General features: G+C 40.5%; 1 protein-coding gene across 4 annotated transcripts in view; it reads right to left on the bottom strand.

Annotated features, from left to right (window-relative positions):
- The window catches only part of dlgap2a (discs, large (Drosophila) homolog-associated protein 2a), a 164,545-nt gene that overhangs the window by 137,168 nt on the left and 4,522 nt on the right, over positions 1-22,855 (bottom strand). For 2 of the 4 annotated variants that reach the window (XM_044166680.1, XM_044166672.1), the window contains 2 exons: positions 16,687-16,741; positions 16,134-16,181 (listed from right to left, as the gene is read on the bottom strand). The exons of 1 other annotated variant lie outside the window; for it this stretch is intronic. In XM_044166680.1, the coding sequence (XP_044022615.1) occupies positions 16,134-16,181; positions 16,687-16,741 (103 nt within the window). Of the gene's footprint in view, positions 1-16,133; positions 16,182-16,686; positions 16,742-18,247; positions 18,294-22,855 lie in introns of those variants that run through there. One more of the 4 variants, XM_044166675.1, reaches the window with a different exon arrangement.

The following is a 22,855-nucleotide window of genomic DNA, read 5'->3' as shown; positions in this document are numbered from 1 at the left end:
GCTAATTTCCCCATTCATGACAACTGTATGGGGGGTGAATTTTTATATAACTCCCCCGTTTAAATTATATTAAGGCTTAAAGTTATGCATAATTAAGGAATTAATTATGATTCACATTAACAATTATGGCAAAATGCAGGCAAAATTTGCGCACAATGCAAGAAAGTACATAGTGTACACAGTGTACTACATGGAAGTGTACTAACGGAAGTATCCAAATTGAGACACAGCATTAGTGTATCATGCTAACTAGATTTTTAGTTTATCATGCTAACTGCAGATTTTTAGTTCATCATGCAAACTGCAGATTTTAGTTTATAATGCTAAGTGCAGATTTTTAGTTCATCATGCTAACTCTAGATTTTTGGTTTATCATGCTAACTGTAGATTTTCAGTTTATCGCGTTAACTGCAGAGTTTCTTGGTAATTCCACCCCTGAATGAGAGTTATATAACATCCTTCCACCCACATTACTTTCAAAGTGATAAGGATCCTCCTTCCTTCCCCTATATTCCCAGGTATTATTCTTGTCTTGAGTTAACATCTGATTCAGGTATGACAAACAATCAAAAGGCTCCTGCTTCTTCTTACACTGCATGCCTGTCTGACTTTCCTAAGTCGTCATGATATCAAAAACTTTTCAGCGGATGTTTTGCTTGTTCATCCACTTGTCCCAGCAGGGGTCCCTCACAGCGATACTCACTGTATCTTGGACTGAGGGAAGGAAAGCCTGTTGTCAAACATCTGTCATATCACAGCAGTATAGCCTCCCAATAATCTTTCCCAATGCATCAATAAATGGTTTATTGCACTCTTGTAGATTTACTATCTAATGCAATTTGATTAAGTTCAATGTGGCCTCTGAACTACTGAGAGCTTGGGACAGAGCAGTTGGTGTCGGTCATCTCTTTGTCCTCAACAGTACTATAAAAAAGTGATTAATCATAATCCTGACATTTAGAGTGTCGACTCTTAATATCTGCTTAAGTCTTTTGAATGTTAGATTATAGAACAGTAACACTTATTTCATCTCACTCCCTAAATAATGAGGTCCAGCACCTCTAGCTTTTGCTGTGATGTGGCTCTCGTACATGGGAGCAGGTTAAATGTATTGGGAAATTTGCCTCATTTGGCCTCTAATGCTTTGTTTTAAATAGATTTAAATAGATTTATGTTTGTTGTTCATCATCAGTAGTATTGCAGGGCTTTGATTGAAATAATGTAGCCATATAATATCATCGCAAAAGATGTTTTGGTAATAATTTAAAGGAATAGTTCGAGCCAGGCAACGATTAGCTTTTAAATAAGAGTATTTCCCAAAATGTCAAACTTTTCTTTTTCATTTTTTGACCCTTTAAATGAATATTATTATTCTTATTTAATCGTCTTCAGAACTTTTTGATTTATTGTAGCTTTTCAAGTCAAATTCAGTTCTCTAATCTCCTGTGTTCAGAGGAGATTACAAAACATCAATGGAGAATGTCAACATTACTTTCTTAGGTTCACAAGATTATTCTGCTGCTTGTGATAAAACCAAAGATGTTTTAAACATTTGACGAAACATGACGAAATAAGCATGTCCACGCTGTTAAGACAGTGCCTCAAAAAAACACAAAACATAGGACTAGGTTTTAATATGTTAAAGAATCGATGACTGGGTTTAATTATTAAATTAGGGTTTGCCATGAGATCTTTCTGCATGGTGTTTGAGCTATTTCAATCCTACAATTCCTTCTGTCTCTCCCTGCTGCTCTCTCTCTCTCTCTCTCTCTCTCTCTCTCTCTCTCTCACTAAATTTTAACCCTGAGCAGTGAATCATCTTGATGAGCTGCGGAATGAGGTTGATGCTGGTCGTCTTCAATCTTCTGCACAGTTGGAGGTCGGACTCTGTCTGTAAGAGGTGCAATCGGACAGACACTGGCCAGTTACTCCCTACGTTGCTCTCTTTTAGAGCTAAAATAATTTGTCAATTAATTGATTGATTAGCAACCGTTTTTATAAAAGAAATACTCCACAAGGAAAAACATGTCACACACACAATCACAAACACTTCACACTCCACTTCCAGTAGTTACTTTCCATCACTGGGATTCAGCCATCTGTCATGTCTGAGGATTTGAATTCATCATTTAATTTCTAATCTACTCAAATAAATAGTGCCAATTACAACCCACCCTACCTGCAACCTTGATAAAGGGATTTGCAGAAGATTTCACAGAAGAAGCAAAAATGCCAATTTGTGTGCGGTAATGCAATGTAAAAAAAGAGATAACAGAAGGGGCAGGTCAGTCCAGAAGTAACAATTCCCCCCTGACAAAGAGAAGTAACTGATGACACATCAAGAAAAATGTGAGAAATTCTTTGAAATACACTCACTGTAATAAACACCTGACTCAGTCATAACTTCAAAGAGAACTACAGCCAATGTCTCACTTTCTGTGTCCTTGAAAGAAAGAGGGTGGCAAAGTATCTGTCCATGTATGTTTTTTATTGGTGTACTATCACCATCGGCCAAAGGGATATTAATAAACAGTGTGAGGGATGATTTCCATGCTGTTTTTCTGATTATTATTTTGATGGATGAGTAGTGGAGGAATGGCCTTGATCTGCCGCTCACTCCAGGCATAAACACATTCAATTATATTCAACAAATGGTGTTTGGCTGGACCTGAGACTTGTAAGAGCATGTGGTTCGGCTGCCTGGTGGAGACGGGTCCCTTGATGCACAAACCCAAAGAATACCTTGTGGTAAGAGAGATCAGGAAGGCAAGAGAAGCAACAGAGAGTGGCAAGTACAGATGGTAGAGCAGAATATGGTCTAGACCAGTCTGAAAGGTCATTGACAGATAGGGGTCAAACAAGAGAAAGTTTAAAAAAAATCCAAAGTAATGAATGCTTTTTGATAGGCAACAGTGACAAACACCGCAGCGTACTTACCCATATGAATACAGCAATACGTTGCATCTATCTGAAAATAAACAACTCTTCCCCACAGGATTGAGCCTGATTACAATACTAAATTGAAGCAATGATACTAATCACACATCCAAAATGGACATGTCTACAAACAGTCACCTCAGCTCCCCAAGGATCCCACACAAAACTGGTAGCAGCAGTGGGACACATGGCTCAATCAAAAGAATACGTCGACTAATGCGCTCGTCAATACAAAATGTTAGTTGAAATCTCTGAAAAGAGAAGGACTTGATTTTTACTTGCTGAGGTGGGTGCAGTGAGTGGAAAGATAAATAAAGCAAACTTCAACTAGTCCAACTATTTGAAACATGAGTGTCTGTGGCCTTGTTGATATGCATTTGCAAATAAAAGGAACACCCCTACCATCGTAGAATTTGTATATCTTTTTAAAAAGTACAATTATTTACAACAATGTTTTGGGTTCCACTTTCTAATAAGGCACCCTTCATAACGGGTTTAAGTTTTAATTAATGAACTTATTAATGGTTAACTAATTATTTACTAAAGATTTATAGATCAGTTATCCATTTATTAACAACTTATTAGCATTACCAGTGGGAATTGTGATGTGCATTTTTCGTTATTTTCGGACATTTTATAGACAAAACAACCTATCGATTAATCGAGAAAATAATGGGCAGATTGATATGATAATAAAATAATTGTTATTTTCAGCCCTACATTTTTTACGTCTTTGATCTTCATTAGACAACAGAGAATCAGTCATAACAAAGCAGGTTCTTGGTATTTGACTTCCTGCCTTGTTTTTGTTGTGGCTGTGATCCTGGCTAATCAAATCACAGCTAGCTTCTCCAGACAGCCAGTCGCTGGCCCGCCGGCTACAGCCCCTCCACAGATAATGTCACTTCCTCTGAAAACAAATTGATTTGGTTACCAGACATGGTCACTGTTATCTGTCACAGCAAAAGCACAAAACTAAATTCGACCCATGGTAAATACTACAAAGACAACAATGCTGGCTGACAGGCAGAGAAAATGTTTCTTTCAGTAAGAGGTGATAGTGTGAGTTATCACCTCTCTCTGAGTACCTGGGCATCTGACAGTGCAGTAAGACAAATGTTAGTATTGAGATTGGCCTCTGTAAGTTTTTCATCTTACTTATTTTTATACGGTGATGGCAGCGGACATATCTGAACGTGTGTGCGTGCACGTTTCAGCAAAGAGAGACACACAATGATAAATGTGAAGAGACAAGACAAATAAAATGTGTTGTGCATAAAAGAGAGGAAGACATACAACTGTTCGCCTGCAGCATGTTCAGACAAACAGGTGGAGCTCAGTTAGACTCTCCTTGTCAGGTGTTGGAGAGCTCCAGGCTGCCAAATGGGTACCATCTATTCAGAATAGCCGCTGTGCTAATAATGAGGGCTGAAATGAATGGTGTCACTTTAGTGTAATTGCTGCAATGGGAGAAACATGTTCAGAACATCGGGTGCAACAACTAGATGGGCTACAGGGGAACGGGAAGGAAGAGAGGGAGGGCTGGAAAGGAGCAAGGGGGAAGTTTTGGTTTGTGATGTAAATGCTGCATACTGCTAAACTAGGCAGCTTTTCACATTAGGAACCTCAAATGACAAAGTAACGAAATATATATGATCCCATCTGATTGATCTGATACCAAAGAGTTGAATGTTGGTGGCTTCAACTTTTTTGGCTGGAGATGACTTTGTGCTGTGAAGAGGAGGTTTATGAGCTTTTGCTTCTTTACTTTCTGCTATTGTCTTCTCTACCAATGAAAATATCATGTGGCAAATATACCATACGTACAAATGTCTAAGCTACCTTCAATAGAATCTGTCTCAGTCTGAGGGAGACTGGACTGGATTTTTCTCTCTGTTTCAGCCCTATGTTATAATTTAGAATGATTAGATGAGTGTAGTTTTACACAAATCTTATTAAATGCACCTTTACTTCAAGCCTGTGTATTGTAGCAGGAAAAGATTCAACCAACAGATAGGGAAAGTGAGAATTTGCAAGTCTAGATATGCTCTCAGTGCTTCAATGTGCCAACCTAAGCCACAACTGTACTCCACTGGTCAACTGTGGAAAGAATGACACTGATAATGAAACCGAGCAATGTAGTGACAAGACAATGCACCTGCATGGTGATAGGACAGAGGTGTGTAATTGAAAAAGACAGAGGTTATATATTCTCTGTACTCATTATCTTCTGCTAAATAGACCTTAATAATGAGCTACAGTAAAGTATCTGTCACACACACACATATGCATATACACATACACCAAGCAAATATACCCAGCAATCCCATGTCAGTGTGTGTGAAGTAAGCAGACCACATAAAAGCCCAAGACTCAATGACTTTTTTACTTAACAGCAAAGACACCAACTTCTTCATTTTGACAGAAACCATTTCTGACACGTACAATAGTTTTGGATGAAACTATACACAGAAAAACTGTAAAACAAAGTCTGTGGTGAGTTTAAACACAAAGTCTGACACTTGAGACCATCAGAGCATACCAGACAGCTTGCTATTTCTCACTATCACCTTCATGCACACACTCACAGATGCACGCACACACACAAGCATAAATACTGCCCGACTTTGTTTGGACAATCTAGCTGGTCAACCACTCTACAGATTTCAGATGAGCTTTTACAATCACCCTTCTCTGTCACCTTGCAACCCCAATTTTATCTAGCTATTCCATGGAGGCAACTATTAACATGCAGGTTGTAGGCTGCAGCTTTCCCCTCAATTTCCTCAAGAAAAAAAAAAGTATACACCCTGCCTTCTCTCTTTCACGCCTCACCCTGCATGTACAGTACCTGCACTTGCATACATTAAATTCAACATAAAAGGTGTAATGTTAACCATTGTAGCATCAATACAATATGTATTTATTGAGACAGTATATCAAAACCAAACAAGACCATAATATACAGTGGATTGGTAGAAGCACTGCATTTTACGTACCAGGCCATCAGTTTTTATGCAGCAAGGTTTTCAGGAAATGTGTTCTTCATTTCATGCGCTAACACTTCTTCTTGACCTTGGAAAAGGTAGCTGACAACAAAGACAAGATTTTCAAGGGGTGTTAAGTTAGTCTTTAAATGCAAAGTCTTATTCAACGACCAGCATGCATGTGCGGAATCACACATCTTGCATTCAGTAATGTCTCTGTCAGTAATGTGATCTGACGTTACTGGTTCTTGGAAGAAACAGATTTATGGACTAAATTCATCTACAATCCACTGAGCGTTAGACAAGAGGACAAACTACAAGAACATGCTGGCAGCATGCCTGCTTATATAAAACGGTAAGCTAATGTAACTCTATCAAGTGCTGTGAATGTGGATGTAACGTTAATGTTACTTTCAGTCAGCTATCTTTGGTGTTGCAGATCAGAAGGAATGAGTAAGTTTAACCCAGGATTAATGTCCACAGTCAACCATCTAATTCTTCCTCTAGATGTTCAGTAAAGAAATATCACTACGTTATCTGACATTCTACCATCTCTTCCTTCTCCTATCAAGACAAACCCAGACAGTGAACAGTATTTTGGTAAACAAGTGAGTGAATCCAGCCTCTGAATGAGTTGCTGCTCTGCAGTGGAGAGAACATTAGCTGTGGTTATGCTAAGTGAATAACTAAGGAATGACAGCAAGAAAGCGCAACTCCATTCGAACAGCCAGTGAAATGGACACTGTGTGTGTGAACAAGTAAACAGTGCCTTTTCCACTAACCTCGCGATAGACTAGTTGGCACCTGTAACCAGGGTAATTGCACACACCAAAGATGGCAACAGCTGTAGCCTCAAAATGCTTAGAAGATATAAAAACTTAAAATGCATGACAAAAATGAGACTAAAATTTCACTGATGAAAAACGAGACTAAAATATCTTTAGTTTTTGTTGATTGAAACTAATCTACATTTTCATCAAAAGTCTGAAACTAAATCAAAATCAGGCGCCAAAATGAATACTGTTCAGCATGAGAGCGAAATGGACCATCTATGTCTGCCATTAGTAGAGACCATTGATTGTATATAGAGATGGACGACATGACAGCTCCCCCAAAAGTGAAGCCAAAACATCTCACTCCCTGTCGAATGGCCATAAAAGGTCATAAACCCCACTCCCTCCATGTTAGCAGATGGGACATGGGCCAAACTAAAAAAATCAAAGAACACTTCAAAAAAATGTTTCCAAAAGATTGTTTCTATCATCAGTTCATACATCACGCTGATGTATGTTCAAGTGTTCATGTTTCTGATAAGTTTGGTTTTAATTTGTTATTTGATGCTATAAAAAGGGGGTTTCACGTCATCATTGACAGCTGAGCCCTGCTCGCAAGTGAGTCAGCCGGGTGTATGGGCGGGACCTCGATACCAAAGAGTATAGAAGTTCTTTGTCGATACCGCGGCTCCAACCCTGATCACTGCTGCACAGACTCTAGCTCCAAATTACGTCACCAGCTCAAGATGGCAGCGCCAGTATCCAGGATATTTTGGCTACTTTTTCTTGGGAGGAAGTGGAGACATGTATGAACGTATGAACTGGTGGTGCTGATGAGTGTACCATCATGAAGTGTGTGTATGTGTGTGTACAGGGCTCCATATGGTCGCAGATGCGACCACAAATCTGTCAATTGCGACTAAAGTTTTGAGGAAGAGAAGTAAGGTAAAATTCAGTTAATTTATGGACAATCTCCCTCCCCTCCCATGCAGTCTACTGACAATCGCACATGCTCTGCAGAGAAATAGAGATCAAGAGTCTCCTCTTTAATGGCCTACTTATGAAGTTGTTTTGTAAGTGCAGCTGTTGGCGCCAGTGTCATTGGGTATCATGTTGGTTTTGATCATTTCAATAGGCGGCATTAATAACAACAAGCCTCCTCCACACAAGGCTTTAGATTAAAGTAGTTTGTGAGTAAACACTAAAATAAGGTGGTGAATTAAGTAGAATTAAAATGGTGAAATTAAAAATAACTTACTAGAAATAGGGTAATGTATTAATGTATTCTTTCAAATATTAGCCTATATATATTATCCCCCCACCCCCACCCCCCAAAAAAGATCATGCTTAAAATGCATTATTGGGTGCACCTAAATTAAAACGTTAGGCGCACCAGCGCTACCACTGTAAAGTTAGGAGCCCTGGTGTATGTGTGTTCTGAAGGAGAGGAGGAAAGAGTAGGGAGTCAGAAAGAATTAAAGGGAATTTAAAGGTTTGTCAACACAGCAACAAAGACAGGACCACCTCCCATTTCTTTCACTTCTTCCCACCGTCATTCATCCATTAATGAGCAGCTTGGAACGGAGTGACTCAGCGTTAAATCAAAGCTTACTCCCAGCTCGCTCATTATGTCGGGGACAAGCTGAGACAGACAGTCCACAGAGACCAGCTGTCCTCCAGTCAGACACTGTGTAGTTCAATGACAGGAGTCCCTACAGAGAGATGAAGCACATGGCTCACAAATACATTCATAGGCAGGTAAGTGTGCAGCACTCTCACAAAAACACACCTAGAGTACAACACTTTTGGATGATACTACAGAAATGGGATTTCGATTTTTGAATGATGTTAATGGCCCTGCTGTGGGTATAAGGCTGTGCCATCATAAATCTACTGAGTCCTCTGACAGGTGACACTTTGCTCTAAACCAGCCCTAACACACCTTTAAACTATCCTTTAATTCTACCCTCACCCAAGCAAAGAGCAGATACTTGGGTGCTTAATCGGGCCTTATATTTACATTATATCTGCTTAGGCTAAACTACAGTGGTTGGCCCAACTGGCCACAAACTGGGAAGTTTAATCTGAATGCCATGGCCCACTCAGTAGTCCAGCCAACATCACTGTTGATCTAGTTCCGCACTTCTTACGAATAGGCAAGGCAGGCTCAAGGACACCCTCTCAATAACTGGTGTTTTGTTTAGTTGGGCCCATAACACTGAAAAGGCTCAACAGTGTGTTCCAGCGTTGCAGAACCACCCATCTCTTTATTTGCACCCACTCACTCAAAACAGCCCTCCGAGGCAAGCTATAAACATTTCTGTATCACCAACTAACATCATCAGCTAACAACATGCTAGAAAACAATAACCAGCAACCAACATGTTGAGCTAACTAGCTTGTTGTCATCACATAACATGCAGTAATGGGATAAAAATGCATCCAGATGGAGATGGAGAGGAGGAGAGAGGAAAGAGGTGCATCATGGGAAGTCTCCCAGCAGTCTATGCCTATAGCAGCATAACCAAGGGATGGTTCAGGGCTCACCTAAGCCAGCCCTAACTATAAGCTTTATCAAAGAGGAAAGTCTTAAGCCTACTCTTAAATGTGAAGATGGTGTCAGCCTCCCGAACCCAAATTGGGATCTGATTCCACAGGAGAGGAGCTTGATAACTGAAGGCTCTGGATCCCAATATACTTTTTTCCAGTCTCTGTAATAAGATGCGATGGTCAGTGGTGTCAAATGCAGCACTAAGATCTAGCAAGACTAGTACAGAGACAAGTCCATTGTCTGATGCAGGAACACGGGGGCAGCAGGTCGCCCACATGCACAATGACAACATTCTAGCTAACAACAACCAGCTAACAACATGTTATGATAACTAGCATGTTGCCATTAGCGGTAGCATGTGGCTTCACCCACCAACAAACCCAACTACCTAACACCACCAGCTACCAATATCCCAACTAGTAACTACATGATAACAATCTGTTAGGCTTACTAGCATGTTGCCATCAGCGGCAGCACATGGCCTAAGATTCAACTCTTAGTATTCCACCTGAGATCATCAGAGCATCACATACACCTTGCTTTCTCTAACTACTGGATTCCCATATATGTGCAAATACACACACAAATAAACAGTGCTCATCTCAACTTAAATTGAGTGTTCTCAAAATGTCTACAGGCACTGTATCATGAATATTCAGCTAAGCTGCACCTTGACCATCGTGTCCTATTTTAGAGATCTCTGATACCATGTGGGAGCTATTCAAAAAGTATCCCTGAGTTTCCCTCTAATCCATTATGCTTCTGTGTCATATTTGTTTACAATCAATTTGTTGCCGTGGCAGTCCAGTTGCACAGAGACAGAGGCCTAGAGGAAGCGGCCGTGTTTCAGAGCTACCCACTCTTGTAACAGTTCAGTGGGTACGCCTTGGTGGTGCTGGAGGGCGTGCAGAGAAGAAGAAGAGAGCGGGGGCTCATACTAACAGTAGAGAGTGGGGAAGGCTGAGGAGGAGAGATAGTGCAGGACTCATTATCAACTACAGCAGTCGAGAGTTTAGCAGACATGAGGAGAGCTCCTGAGGGCCTCCAGCACACACACACGCGCACACACTCTTTTCCCTCACTTTACTCTGTCAGCTCTCACTGATTCCCTCATCCTTCTGTCTTGTTTTTCACCGTCATCATGTAGATTCACTCATCTTTCTTTGCTCATGAAGTCCATACATCTTATTTATGCTTTATATCTTTCTAATACAGTCTCTACGTTTGTCTCTTGGTCTTGGTGAGCGGGTATAAAGAGCATACAGAGTTGGCATCAAGGCCTCTGAGAGCTATCAGAAGGAGACAGGCTTTCCCTGGTTGTCTCGCTTTGTTACAGATTGATATCAAGTGTGCCGGACATATTGTGCATGTGTGCACTGAGTGCGTGTGTGTTCATAAAAACTGTGTGTCTACGTACAATGTATGTGTGTGCATTTACAAAAGCAGGCTGGGACATACTCAGAGGGAAAGCGACAGCACGCCTGTTAATTACTCAAGTTAATAGAGGAGCTGCTGATTCCCTCCTGTGTCAGTGAGATTCACAGCGGGACGGGGAGGCTCGGGCAGGACATGTGAAGCATTAAGATGGACGTGCTGTGACTGAGGACAGAGGCTAAGTAAGGTAAAGAGAAGAGCCATTAGACTGATGTAGTTCAGGGACTTAAGCTGTCTCTGAATGAGGACACAACAGAAACTTTTCAGACAGCGGACACAGGCAGGGTGTCCGAGGGTGCTCTTAGGATTAAGTTTAAAAAGTTCTCTAACTCGAAATGTTATGAGGTTTTTAAGAGGACTTTAAAGTGCAATTCCCCAATAATGCGTTATGATTTTCATCTCTTGCTTTCTAACTAATGTCTCCTCCGTATCCCCTGAGTCCTCCTGACCAACTTGTTTCCATGGCAACGTGTCCTTAGAAAAAAATAAGACACAACGCGCTCAACTCACGATTAGACCTTGAAGACTGGGTGCTGGATCCTTAATGTAGTTAATAATAAAAAGAACGACTAGGACCGGACTCCAATTTGACTTTTTAATATTGCCACACGGATGTTTCGGGCAAGACGCCCTTCTTCAGCATGTATTCTGGCAATTTTATAGTCAATATACACAGGTGGGGTTAATTATAGGTTACTACAACTAGCACAACAAGTACATCCCAACAGGGGGAGCCACAACCTTTCCAGGCACAGAGTCTCATGATGTAGGATACTAAAACACAAATGATATTCACTTCATAAGAATCAAGCAAATGAAATCTCCTCATTCAACCCATTGGTAATGTGTAAGTGTATCTAATACGCCTCCCTTTGGAGAAGGATTCTTTCCCTATTACAACCTATCCGTGGCATCTTCACTGTCTCAATGCTGGGGCATGTGGCTCCTCCTGTTGGGATATACTTGTTGTGCTAGTTGTGGTCACCTATAATTAACCCCAGCTGTGTATATTGATTGTCAAATTGCCAGAATACACGCTGAAGAAGGGCGTCTTGCCTGAAACGTCCGTGTGGCAATATTAAAAAGTCTAATTGGAACATGTCCTGAGACAAACCCTTCAACTTTACGTTGACACAAAATACACAGCAGGAGTGGTAAGTGAGCTAATTAAAAAGACAACATTTTAGTGAGTGTAACTCAACAACTACTGTGCTAGCGTTCGAGCGAACAAGCTACATTTTAATGATGGAAAACTTTGACTGTTTCTATCGTACAGTAAGGCACTTGGTATATTATATGTTTGTTGACATTATGAAATATATTTAGCAAATGTATTATTTATTATTGAGCTTTAGGATATCCAAATGTCACTATGAAATAATGCTAACACTTTTATGTGAAGTGCTAGCCTTAATATCATAGTTTTGTACATTAGAACATTTTGCAGTTCCATCATGTCCTTTACAAGTTTTTCCTATTGACAAAATCCTGAATCAGGCTGATGATACTTTATTCTCTTTTTTTAAATACATCTCACTCCTGAACTGTCATAATATTTGTTTAATCTTGATGAAACATGAACAGTATTGATTGGATGGTCATGCCATTTTGCACTTATGTTGGCCATCATTTGAATCTTTTCATTAACATTTGCTTTTTGCATTTGCATAATGCTGTTCCTGGTCGTTTTAAATTTAAAAGCAACTTTAACTAGGACATTAATTGTTGTCATTTTGTCACGCCTGAATTCAGCTCTTTGCATAAACACTGAACTATACTTTAGACTAAATAAATCACATGAAAAGAATTGCAGCAACTGCATCAAATACCATGATGAGTCCAGTTTATTGTCCATGTACTCCCAGGTACTTGTGTGGACATTGTTGAGGACTACAAATACCTGGGAGTACATGGACAATAAACTGGGGCTAAGAACACTCAAGCTCTGTACAGGAAGGGCCAGAGCTGCCTCTATTTCCTGAGGAGGCTGAGGTCCTTCAACATCTGCCGGACAATGCTGAGGATGTTTTATGAGTCTGTGGTGGCCAGTGCTATCCTGTATGCTGTTGCATGCTGGGGCAGCAGGCTGAGGGTAGCGGACGCTAACAGACTCAACAAACTGATCCGTAAGGCGAGTGACATTGTGGGGGTGGAGCTGGACTCTCTGGCGGTGGTGTCAGAGAGGAGGATGCTGGCCAAACTACATGCCATCTTGGACAGTGTCTCCCACCCACTCCATGACGTGCTGGTCAAACAAAGGAGTACCTTCAGCGGAAGACTCATTCCCCCAAAATGCACCACAGAGCGCCACAGGAAGTCATTCCTGCCTGTGGCCATCAAACTCTTTAACTCCTCCCTCTAAGTGTTAGTCTGTGTGACCCTAAGTCATTAAACTGGACATTGGACCATTAACATCACTGCAATATTTGAAATAATTGTGCAATATTCTGTGTTAAATACTGCTGTGCAATATACTCTTTTCAGTTTAAAATTCCCTATTTATTGTTATTTATTCATACTTCTATTACTGCTGTGCAATATCCACCGTCTCATAATCATCTTAATAAGCTACACTTAACTTGACAGTACATGCACTATTACTTATATTATTACATTGTATTATTATACCGTACATACTTATCATCCAGTAAATCCACTTTACTTGTACTTTACACTTTAATTTTATACTTATATCCACTTTGTACTTAATTTATCTTGCCTGTATTATAGTGTATTATATTTTGATTTGCTTAGAACTTCTATTCCTGTGTGCACTGACGTGACAGTGAGCAGCTGTAACAAAAGAGTTTCCCCTCGGGGATCAATAAAGTATTTCTGATTCTGAAAAATACTTGAACTTCTTGTTTTTTTACGCACAAAATAGGAGCAAACCTCATGCGCAACAATTGGAGACTTTGCAAGCTCCACCATTTACAAAAAAAATGCAAGACAAACAATAACACTACCTCACTTACACATACACTTACACATGGGAATTGTAAATAGAGGCAATGGGTAATGTTTGTGTGTACTTGTTTGTGCGTGTGTGTGTGTGTGTGTGTGTGTGTGTGTAGAGGTGGGTTGTAAGACTCAGGGGAGACAAAATCGATGAGGATATAAGACCATGAATGCAAAACAGAAGTGTCCAAATACTGCAAAGGATGAAAGAAGGGTTTCCCAGAATGCAACAGTCAGCATTTATAGCACCTCTGCATTCATGGTATAATTGTAGCAAAAGCAATGTGAGACACTGTAAATCTGAACTTTAAATCTACTTGCTCTCTGTAACAAAACTACCCTGCTGCTCATTCAGTGGATGTGAACATGAACTCAGTATCATTACATACAAATCTTCAAAAAGTCAGATTTTAGGTTGCAGTGAATTACATAAGGGAAAATTACTTGTTACATTTTTCCGAAAACACTAGAGCAGGACAGTGGCTCTGAGCAGGGGATAGGAAGAGATGATAATAGGATGCCAGAAATTCAGCATGGACATGAAAAATGGCAACAAAATGGTGAAATATTCACACGTTAATTAGTGTCTATAAATAGAAATAGTCAGTGAATTTGTGGCATAGAAATGCTGAGTGCTCATCAGCACAGAGGGTTCCGCTTACGGAGTACATTAGGAGCGGAGGGACACAGTGATAACAGAGAGAGCGTAAGATTACGATAAGCCTCATCCCTCCAGTTTCTATGCACAAGATTTCGAATCTGAGAAACAGAAGTGGGGAGCAGATGAGGGAAGTCTTTCTGAGGAAGAGATGGATTTGTGACAGCTGGGAAACTGCCCAGGAGATGGCGCACCTCACTCAGTGCAGTACAGTTGAGCAAGGCACATGCACACAGACATGGAAACACACACACACACACAATGCAGCTTTTTAAAATCACATTCACCAGCAGGAGATACCAATCTTTTCACGGCCATTACTTTCAAAGTCTCCCCTAATCTTACTTGCTCTTCATCATTTTCCAGAAATTCCACTCCTCTTTCCTTCCTCAAGCCCTACACTAAATTTGTCAACTCATGTCTCTCCTTAGGCAGACCCAGGCCTGACTCAACACTACTGAACTGACTAGTGAGCATCCTCCTCTAATGCTAGTGCTAATTTATGCCATCTGTTTAGCATATGCAAATACATAATCTAATCAGTAGACAGAAGCAATGCTTATTAAAAATGGACACAGTGCAGTCTTTGCATCTACTGACACCACAAACTGTGTTGTCATGGAGACAGGATGCCATGGTAGACATTATAAATACAGAAACTACTGGGGGCACTGAGGTTGTTAGCAACTTTGCCACTGTGCGTGCAAGCAAGTGCAGTCAAACTGACACTGACACAAACATTCACATACATACAACGTATACACACACACACACACACACACACACACACAGACACAAACATCATGAACTAAGACTTCAGCAGCTCTCTATTCCAGACCAGTGTCTGCTAAAATATCCCTGGAAAAGTTTCCGAGCTTGGCACATCAATATTCATAAGGTTATTATAAGGTTATTTTAATAAGTGTCCACTCTGTCAGAACATCTTGTTCTAAGACCAGTCGAGAGGTGCACCCATGGGTCCTTCATATTCATGCAGTGATTGCCAGCCACCTCAACTAAACACATAGCAACGTATGTAAAATATTTCACAAAAACTTGAACTAACATTTGTAAATCTCTTTTTATAAACACACTTTTCTGTAATTGATTAGATTTGAGAGGCACAAAAAGAGGATTGTTCCATAACAGCAAACCCCACCCATCTGGCACCTTTTAAATAGAGAGACGAAAAGAGTGGATTGGTTTAAAATTTGGCCCAGGTCTGGCTAACAGAACTTTTATGCTCAAAATAACAGTAAAACTACTGATTTATAGGTTTGTCAAGGTTCTTATCTGCTTAAGTGCAGATGATCTGGCCTATATGCCCCAGGAAACATTAATTACATGCTGTGAGATGCCTCACAGTTATCAGTTATAACTCAGAGTTCCAAGCTCCAACACCTGAAACTCATAACAAGTTTGCAAGTGTCTCTTCATAGCCAAGGTTGCTGCGCCCTTGCTCTACTCTTCAGCATGTCTCTCACACCTGGGAAGGGTGTGCAGTTAGCTTTCTAGACATGTGTGAGAAACACAGTATTCTTAGGTAGACATCAGTCTTGTACGGTTTGCAGAATAAAGTGCAAAACAGAGGACAGAAGTTCACTGCAGAAGGCAGTTATTACTAAGATGACAAAATGGCCATGAGTCTGACAAATGAGCGAACCACTGCGTAGCCGACACGCGTCGGAGCATTAGTGAGGTTTTGTTAGTGGGATGGATGGTGTGGCAGCCCATGTGCATGCAGTCTCATTGCAGTCGAGAGGTTAGAGAGTCGCCAAAAGTGAACGCACAGATAGGTAGAAGAAGTCATTATTGTGAGGACTGCGGCCAGGTACCTGAGTATATCTCCCTGCTCTTCAATTTCATCAGCAACCTCTTCACACCTGCAATGATGTTAAGAAGCCTGTCATGATCACAAGTTCGCAACAACTGCCCCCAGACCTTTCCCTCCCTCTGACATGTAAGTGGAGAAAATTAGGCCACACAGAGAATGATCTTAGATCCTTTTGAAATGTGTTGATTTTGCTAGAGATAACACTGTGTAGCAGCAATAAAAGAATAGTATAGTAACTGTATAGTAAGAATCGCAGTGATAAAGGGATCAGTTTGTGGCCAAATAGTAAGGACGGGGTAAATCACTATATAACAAAACTATGTGAAAATCATCAGTCAGGAAGAGTGCATATAGCCAGCAGAGGAGGTATGAGCTCACAGATGTTCAGAGCACACACAAAAACAGGTAGACAGACAAATGTGACCCACCCAGCATCCATTCCCCAGCATTACCACCCACTCATTACTCTCAGTGACTGGCTCTCTCCTTCTGTCTCAGCGCTGTGTGTGTGGCTGGTGTCTTTAGTGAAGAGGGGTAACCTGTTTGGTCCTTACCTGTGTTCCTGTCTGGTAAGATGCAGCAATGCTTCTGCAGTATGCCTGGCAACACCTTCCAAGAAACAACAAAGGAGGGGTAAGAGAGGGAGAGGAAGAAGGAGAGACGTTAATATCACAGCAGCTCAAAGCAGATAAACAAGGTGGAGCTCAGAGGAAAAGCACTGAGCCATGTTGTGACCTACAATTACAGAGTAGCAACAGACACCCATTTCTCACACCATTTGCATCAAAAGGAGCCGCTCCCATATTTATCTAAGCCCTTTTCTTCTGCACTGTGATCTGAGCAGTGGAGCACTAAATGATGGTCTCGGTGTGGATATGTGTGTGTGGAAGGTTCATTTTTAACTGTGTATCTCTGATTCTGTCTACAAACAGTCAAAGGGTAGTTAAATGGTGTGTGAAGGAAAATATGATACGCTAACAATCCAGTGGGTTGGAGCAGCATAGAGATAAAATATTGAGAGATTGAGAGATGGGGGGGGAAAGGTTGGCAATGTTATCAGTCAATCTGGTGTGGTCACGTCAACGGGCCAATTTTACAAGCTTTCTCTGCTCCATCAGCAGCTTGGCTATGCCAGGAAGTTGTAGCAGCAAATACAAGAGCCAATTATTGCACTACTCAGAAGCCTGAGGTGGTCATACTAATCAATAATGCATGCTTACAATCTACTCTGTGACGAGTTCTCTAAAACTTTAATCAACCCAAAGTTGTATCTTAGCTGTGAATATTTTTCTCTCATCACCTGTCTTCTGTAAATGAACAGAAGACAAGTGATGATAGGTACAAAGGAAGCATCCTGTTTGAATTTCTTTGTATGATAACAGTTTTGTTAAGCTTTGCTATGACACTGAAAACCATTCTTGGCGTTCAAAAGGCACAAATATGCAGAATTTATTACTAGAAAGAAGTCCAGGGAACCAAAACAAAGAAGGAGATGCGGAGGCGGCTCACCAGGTGCTATCAGTGCCTCTTTGTCCTTGAGTCTGACTGACAGGCTCACTGTTGTCCAAAATGACTTTTGTAATATAGACAGACATCCTATTCTTTCGCTCCACTCCATTTTTTCTCGTGTGTTTTAACATTCCTTTACATTTGCACTTGTTATCTCAGGCTCCTCTGTCTCTCACAGTTATTTTACCTCTCTCTGACAGACTGATCAGATAAGTGTCCCTTTTAATTAAAGAGGGGAGCATATATAAAGGTACCTCTTGAAAAGAGAGAAAAGACCAGGAATAAAAAAAATAGAAATGAACCCTAATGGCTTGTCTCTGGGGGACATTCAATGTGATATCAACCCACTACATCATTCACACAGGAGGAGGGCCTCAAGCACACAGACTCTTTTCATCCAGTCTCATTTTCTACTTTACCAGCAGCATATCAAGAGGTAATCCTGCCATAACACAAACACTTCAGAAATTGCATTTGTCCTTAAAAGTTAGTCAACGCAGTTCATGCCCGACCCTCAAACAGGTGTAAACTCTCTTGCTTTAAGTCAGGACTGCATTGGACCTCGTGCAAAAATATTTTCGGATTTTTATCCTAAATCTCTCTTACTTTTTTTCCTCATAGGTTTTCTCATACGAGTGTTCCAAGTCAGAGTCACCAACCTCTCTTAACTGGACAAACTTGTCATAAATCGCTCTTATCAGCTTGCTGAATACCACCTGTTCATGCCCCTAAAAACACCATATAAGGCTGCCTGTTCTGCTCTGTGTGTGGGCAGGTTTCATTCACAAAAAACGTTACCAAAGAGTAAAAAAAAAAGACTTTCACATTACAGAGTTTCTAGTCCGTTTTGGAAATCAGCAGACAAAAAGAAAACAAGTTTTGCAGTGTCACTAGTGGTAGAAGACCTGAAACAATTACCTGAGAAATATCAATAGTACAGCGGTCCATGACTGATATGGGAGGCAGCCATTATATGGTGAACAGAATACTAATTTTGCATTAAGTCTGTTTTAGTTATATATTTTATTTTAGTTCATTTCATATTTAAACTCCAAATGCATTCAGATTAAGGCATATTAATTATTAAGTCAAACTGTATCAATTGAGACATTTTATCAGAAATACATGCGCTTAGGACATACTTAACATATTGGCAGATATCTTGATCCAACCTATTGGTTCAGAGGCTTGCACTGGAGGAGTGTGGAAAACGAACTGTCAGGGACACTTCAGTGTTTCAGACACACAGAGCTGTCACTTGCCTCGCATTTACGCTTTGAAAGGATTGGAGTCTGGAGGCAAGGCATCTAATTTCACATGAGAAAATGCGTTAGGCATCCGTTTGTCTTTTTAAGCTTATCTTGGGATGAGCACAAGAGAGGATTTATGTCACCACGTTTTAACAAGACAGTTAAAAAAGACACACCAGGACAATCCCATGGACACATATAACTGGGACAAGTGGAAATACAAAAACAGTCAAAAATCTGGCTTGATATTTTGGGTATTTGAAGAGATTTATTTTCTCACATTATTCATAGATTTGAATAGCTGGTTTCATTCAAATCACATTTTATAGCTAGCCTGATTTTATAAAAAGACCAGCCATACATGAAATAAATAACCTTGATTATATCAAAACCTAATTATTATTATAATGACCCATTAAATTTGTTATTTAAATGAACAGTTTTTGTCACATTCAATGGAGATTCATCAAAATTAAAAACAGATCCTTGAAGACAATCCAAAGCAGTGCCTTTAGGACTAGAGGCCCAATCTTGTGAATGAGTCTTCAAACCCCATTGACTCAGTGAGTTAATAAAAGGCTCCATTTGGCAATGTTGTAGCAGTTTACCATCATGCTCTTCCAATAGGACTGGTTGCCATTCACTTGTAGCCTGAGGCTGTAAGCAAAAAGATTCAGTGGAGACATCATTAAACGCCCCATAAGTAGATGTTTCCAGTAACTCTCCATGTTATCACCCTTACATCTACATTTCTTGTGGCATATGGGTTGGAAATGGTAATAGTACAATAATGTATGCTATTTTGGTCATGAAGCAGGCTATAAAAATAAGCAAATGCTGATTAAGGAAATATTAACTTTTTATTTTTTGTATTTCAAGCATATTAGTTCAAGAATGTTATGAGACTGAAGATCACATTCCCAGATTGCCAAGATATGATATAAGCCATCAACATAATTTCAATATATATATATAGTAAATCATTCTTCACTACAGTGTGGCATCACATATATCCACTATAGCATCAAATTCAGCCACTTTTAGAATGACTCATCAAATAAAAATGAGATGAGCTTCTAGGCTAGAGTAGCGAGTAGCACATGGAAATTCACTACTGCATCCATTTAAGTTATTCAGGAGGTGTTTTTTTCTGAGAATAAACAGAAAAACAAGGCTTATGGATTTTTTTTTACTTTTTGATTGTTGGTTTAAATATAGTCACATGTCTTGAACAAAGCAGGTTTTGAGCTACGTGCCTCTTTTCACAGAGACATACTTTACAGTATAAGAGCACTCAAGAGAGACAAACACAAAGACTGTTGAGGCAGAAGCGGAAGAAGAGAGAAACAACCAAATGCATGCTCATTAACTGAGATGAACAATCAAATGGGCTCAGGTGAGTCACAAGCCATCTGAGTCCATGAAGAAACTTTTCTCTTTGATATCAGCTCTCTGAAAATGACCCCAGATATAAAAGTGCTGATTACTTTCCCCCTATCCATTTGTCTGGGAGATTGTTTTATCTACTGTTTGATGGAGCCCACCTCATGAGACTGGTTGTTGAACTTCTACTTTTTCTCACATTAGTGACCACAGTGAGATATGTGTGTGAACCCTGTCAGCCTAGTTGTACTAGACTTTGGTGTAAATGCCTCCAAACAAGTCAGGCTCCAATGCACCAGGTTCATTTAATGGCTCTGCACATGATCTGAGGCTCGGGGCAACACAGCCTAGTTTGACCACGGCAGAGAGCAGTCAACAGGAACCACTCTTGTCCCAGTGGTGTTTCAGGATGTTCACAAAGGAAATACCTGTCTACATACCGGGCACATAAACACACACAGACACATGTGCACACACACAAACATACAGACTCACTACCAATCTCCACGCGCTATTACTGCTGGGTACAAGCAATTATCACAAGTGGCAGTGTATAATAGGATATCTTGGCGCCTGCTGCTGAGGGCTAGAGTGCAACTTTTGGTGAGCTAATGGAGATCTGAGAGGATGGACAGGAAATGGAGTCACTCCAATGCATTTCAAAGCTCTTCCTGTCTGCCTTAAGCGCTGTCTGTTCCTTTCTTACCCAGGCAAAGCAAATGAATGGTGTGCAGATTGAGCAGAAGATAAGATTTGCACTGTGACCACTCACCCCAGCAATAGCTAAAAGAGATACGACACACAGAAATGGACAAAATATTAGAAAAACCTTTTTCAACATCATGCAGTCCAATAGTACAATACCACAAACTAGGGCCTCAAAAATTACCACAGAGTTCAATTGATACCTCTCTGACACAGTGTGTCAAATGTGTGGCCTTCATTACATCCAGCATTCCAGGGCCCTCCACTGTCATTAGAAAAACATCAGTATGAAATGTGAACTTTACAGCAATTTCAGTCTGAGAGATACCACTTTACTACGCATTTGGTACGTTTTAGTAGACATTTGTACTAAAACACGTACCACATGACTCCTAACTCACTAGATTAATGCTCGTGTAGGACACAGGCAGGCAGCAAACTTAATGTATGACCTGTGACATGGATAGGAATGTAGATGAAAGGAAAAATGTGGAGCTGTGATCCCTTCCAGGCGCTCATGCATGGAGGCAGGAAAAGTGCAGGGATGTGTTTGCAGGGTCGAACAGAGGCCAAAGTTTGACCTAAAATCCAAGGGTGGAGCATTAAGAAATCATCAACAGGAATGGCCAATAATAGAGCCATAAACGCATTTGCCCAAAGTTGGAGGGGGATAGTGAAAATGAGCCATAGTTAGAAACCCACCTATGTGCACAATAATCATTGCAACAGCAGCATACAGCATTTATGTTAAACATCTTGACCACATTAGGACAATTAAAGCATTAAGTAATTCTCTGGAGCTTAATCAAATCTCTTAGACCTGTCCCAATGAAAAATTCTACTGCCTTGATGTCCTTCACTAGAGTGGGCTATTTTATTAAGCCGATATATTCAAGTTCATTGCTTGGTTTAAAAGGTCTGGTAAAGAGCTGGGCCTTTCGCCAACGGCAATACTATTAGGACTCATACATATACACGTGAGACCTCAACTACACTTGGAGTTGTACAGGGTCTTGCACTTGCATTAGTATCAAATTTCGCATTTTGACAGTGTTAACACAGTGGGCTTTAAGGGACAAATTTATAATACCTTTTAGACCATGAGATGATTTACCTTTGTCTCTAGTCGCAGAGTTTCAAAGGCATACAGCTGACAAGAGACACGGGCAGCCGTCTCTCTACTGTGCCAACTTTCAAAGGACAGCTGCTGTTATGATGAAAATGTACTAGTCTGCCTGACATAGGCAGCCTGGTAAAATCATCATAAATGATGACATTAAAAACTGGGATCAAACTGTCTGTATTTATGACTGTGCAATTAGAATAGGTTACAGATAGTATACCAGCTTGCTAATGGACCTTGTAATGAGTCACATCTGACTTAGGGCTATGTGTCAGCTATTGCAGTAACAGTAACACAGGGAGAATGCAATGACAGCCCACCTGCATGGAAGATCTGTGCCCACCACAGCACAAAGGTGATTAACTGAGTAGTGGTGGTGCATAGGTATGTATGCACACACACACACACACACACACACACACACACACACACACACACACAGACTCACATACTGTATATACAGTACACACACTTGGCTTTCATGCATTATTAGATTCATAAAACCCTGTCCCATCCATCCACTCCATTCCCTCTGCATCCCTCTACTGAAGCCAAACTCTGACAGATGTAGGGAGCCATTCATCAGGGAATGAACAGAGACATAAAAAGAGGAAATACAGAGACAGTGGGAGAGAAAGCGTAAGCATGTGCATGACTAGGTCAGGTAATAGAAAGTATTAAAGTGAGAGAGAAGAAGGATAAGAAGAATGGGACATGGAGGGATAAAGCAATGAGTGGATGAATAAGAAAAGA

This window comes from Siniperca chuatsi, linkage group LG15, assembly GCF_020085105.1.
Source record: "Siniperca chuatsi isolate FFG_IHB_CAS linkage group LG15, ASM2008510v1, whole genome shotgun sequence".
NCBI lineage: Eukaryota > Metazoa > Chordata > Actinopteri > Centrarchiformes > Sinipercidae > Siniperca > Siniperca chuatsi.
Note: the sequence above shows the minus strand (reverse complement) of the source record. Positions and strands in the feature narration are given on the sequence as shown.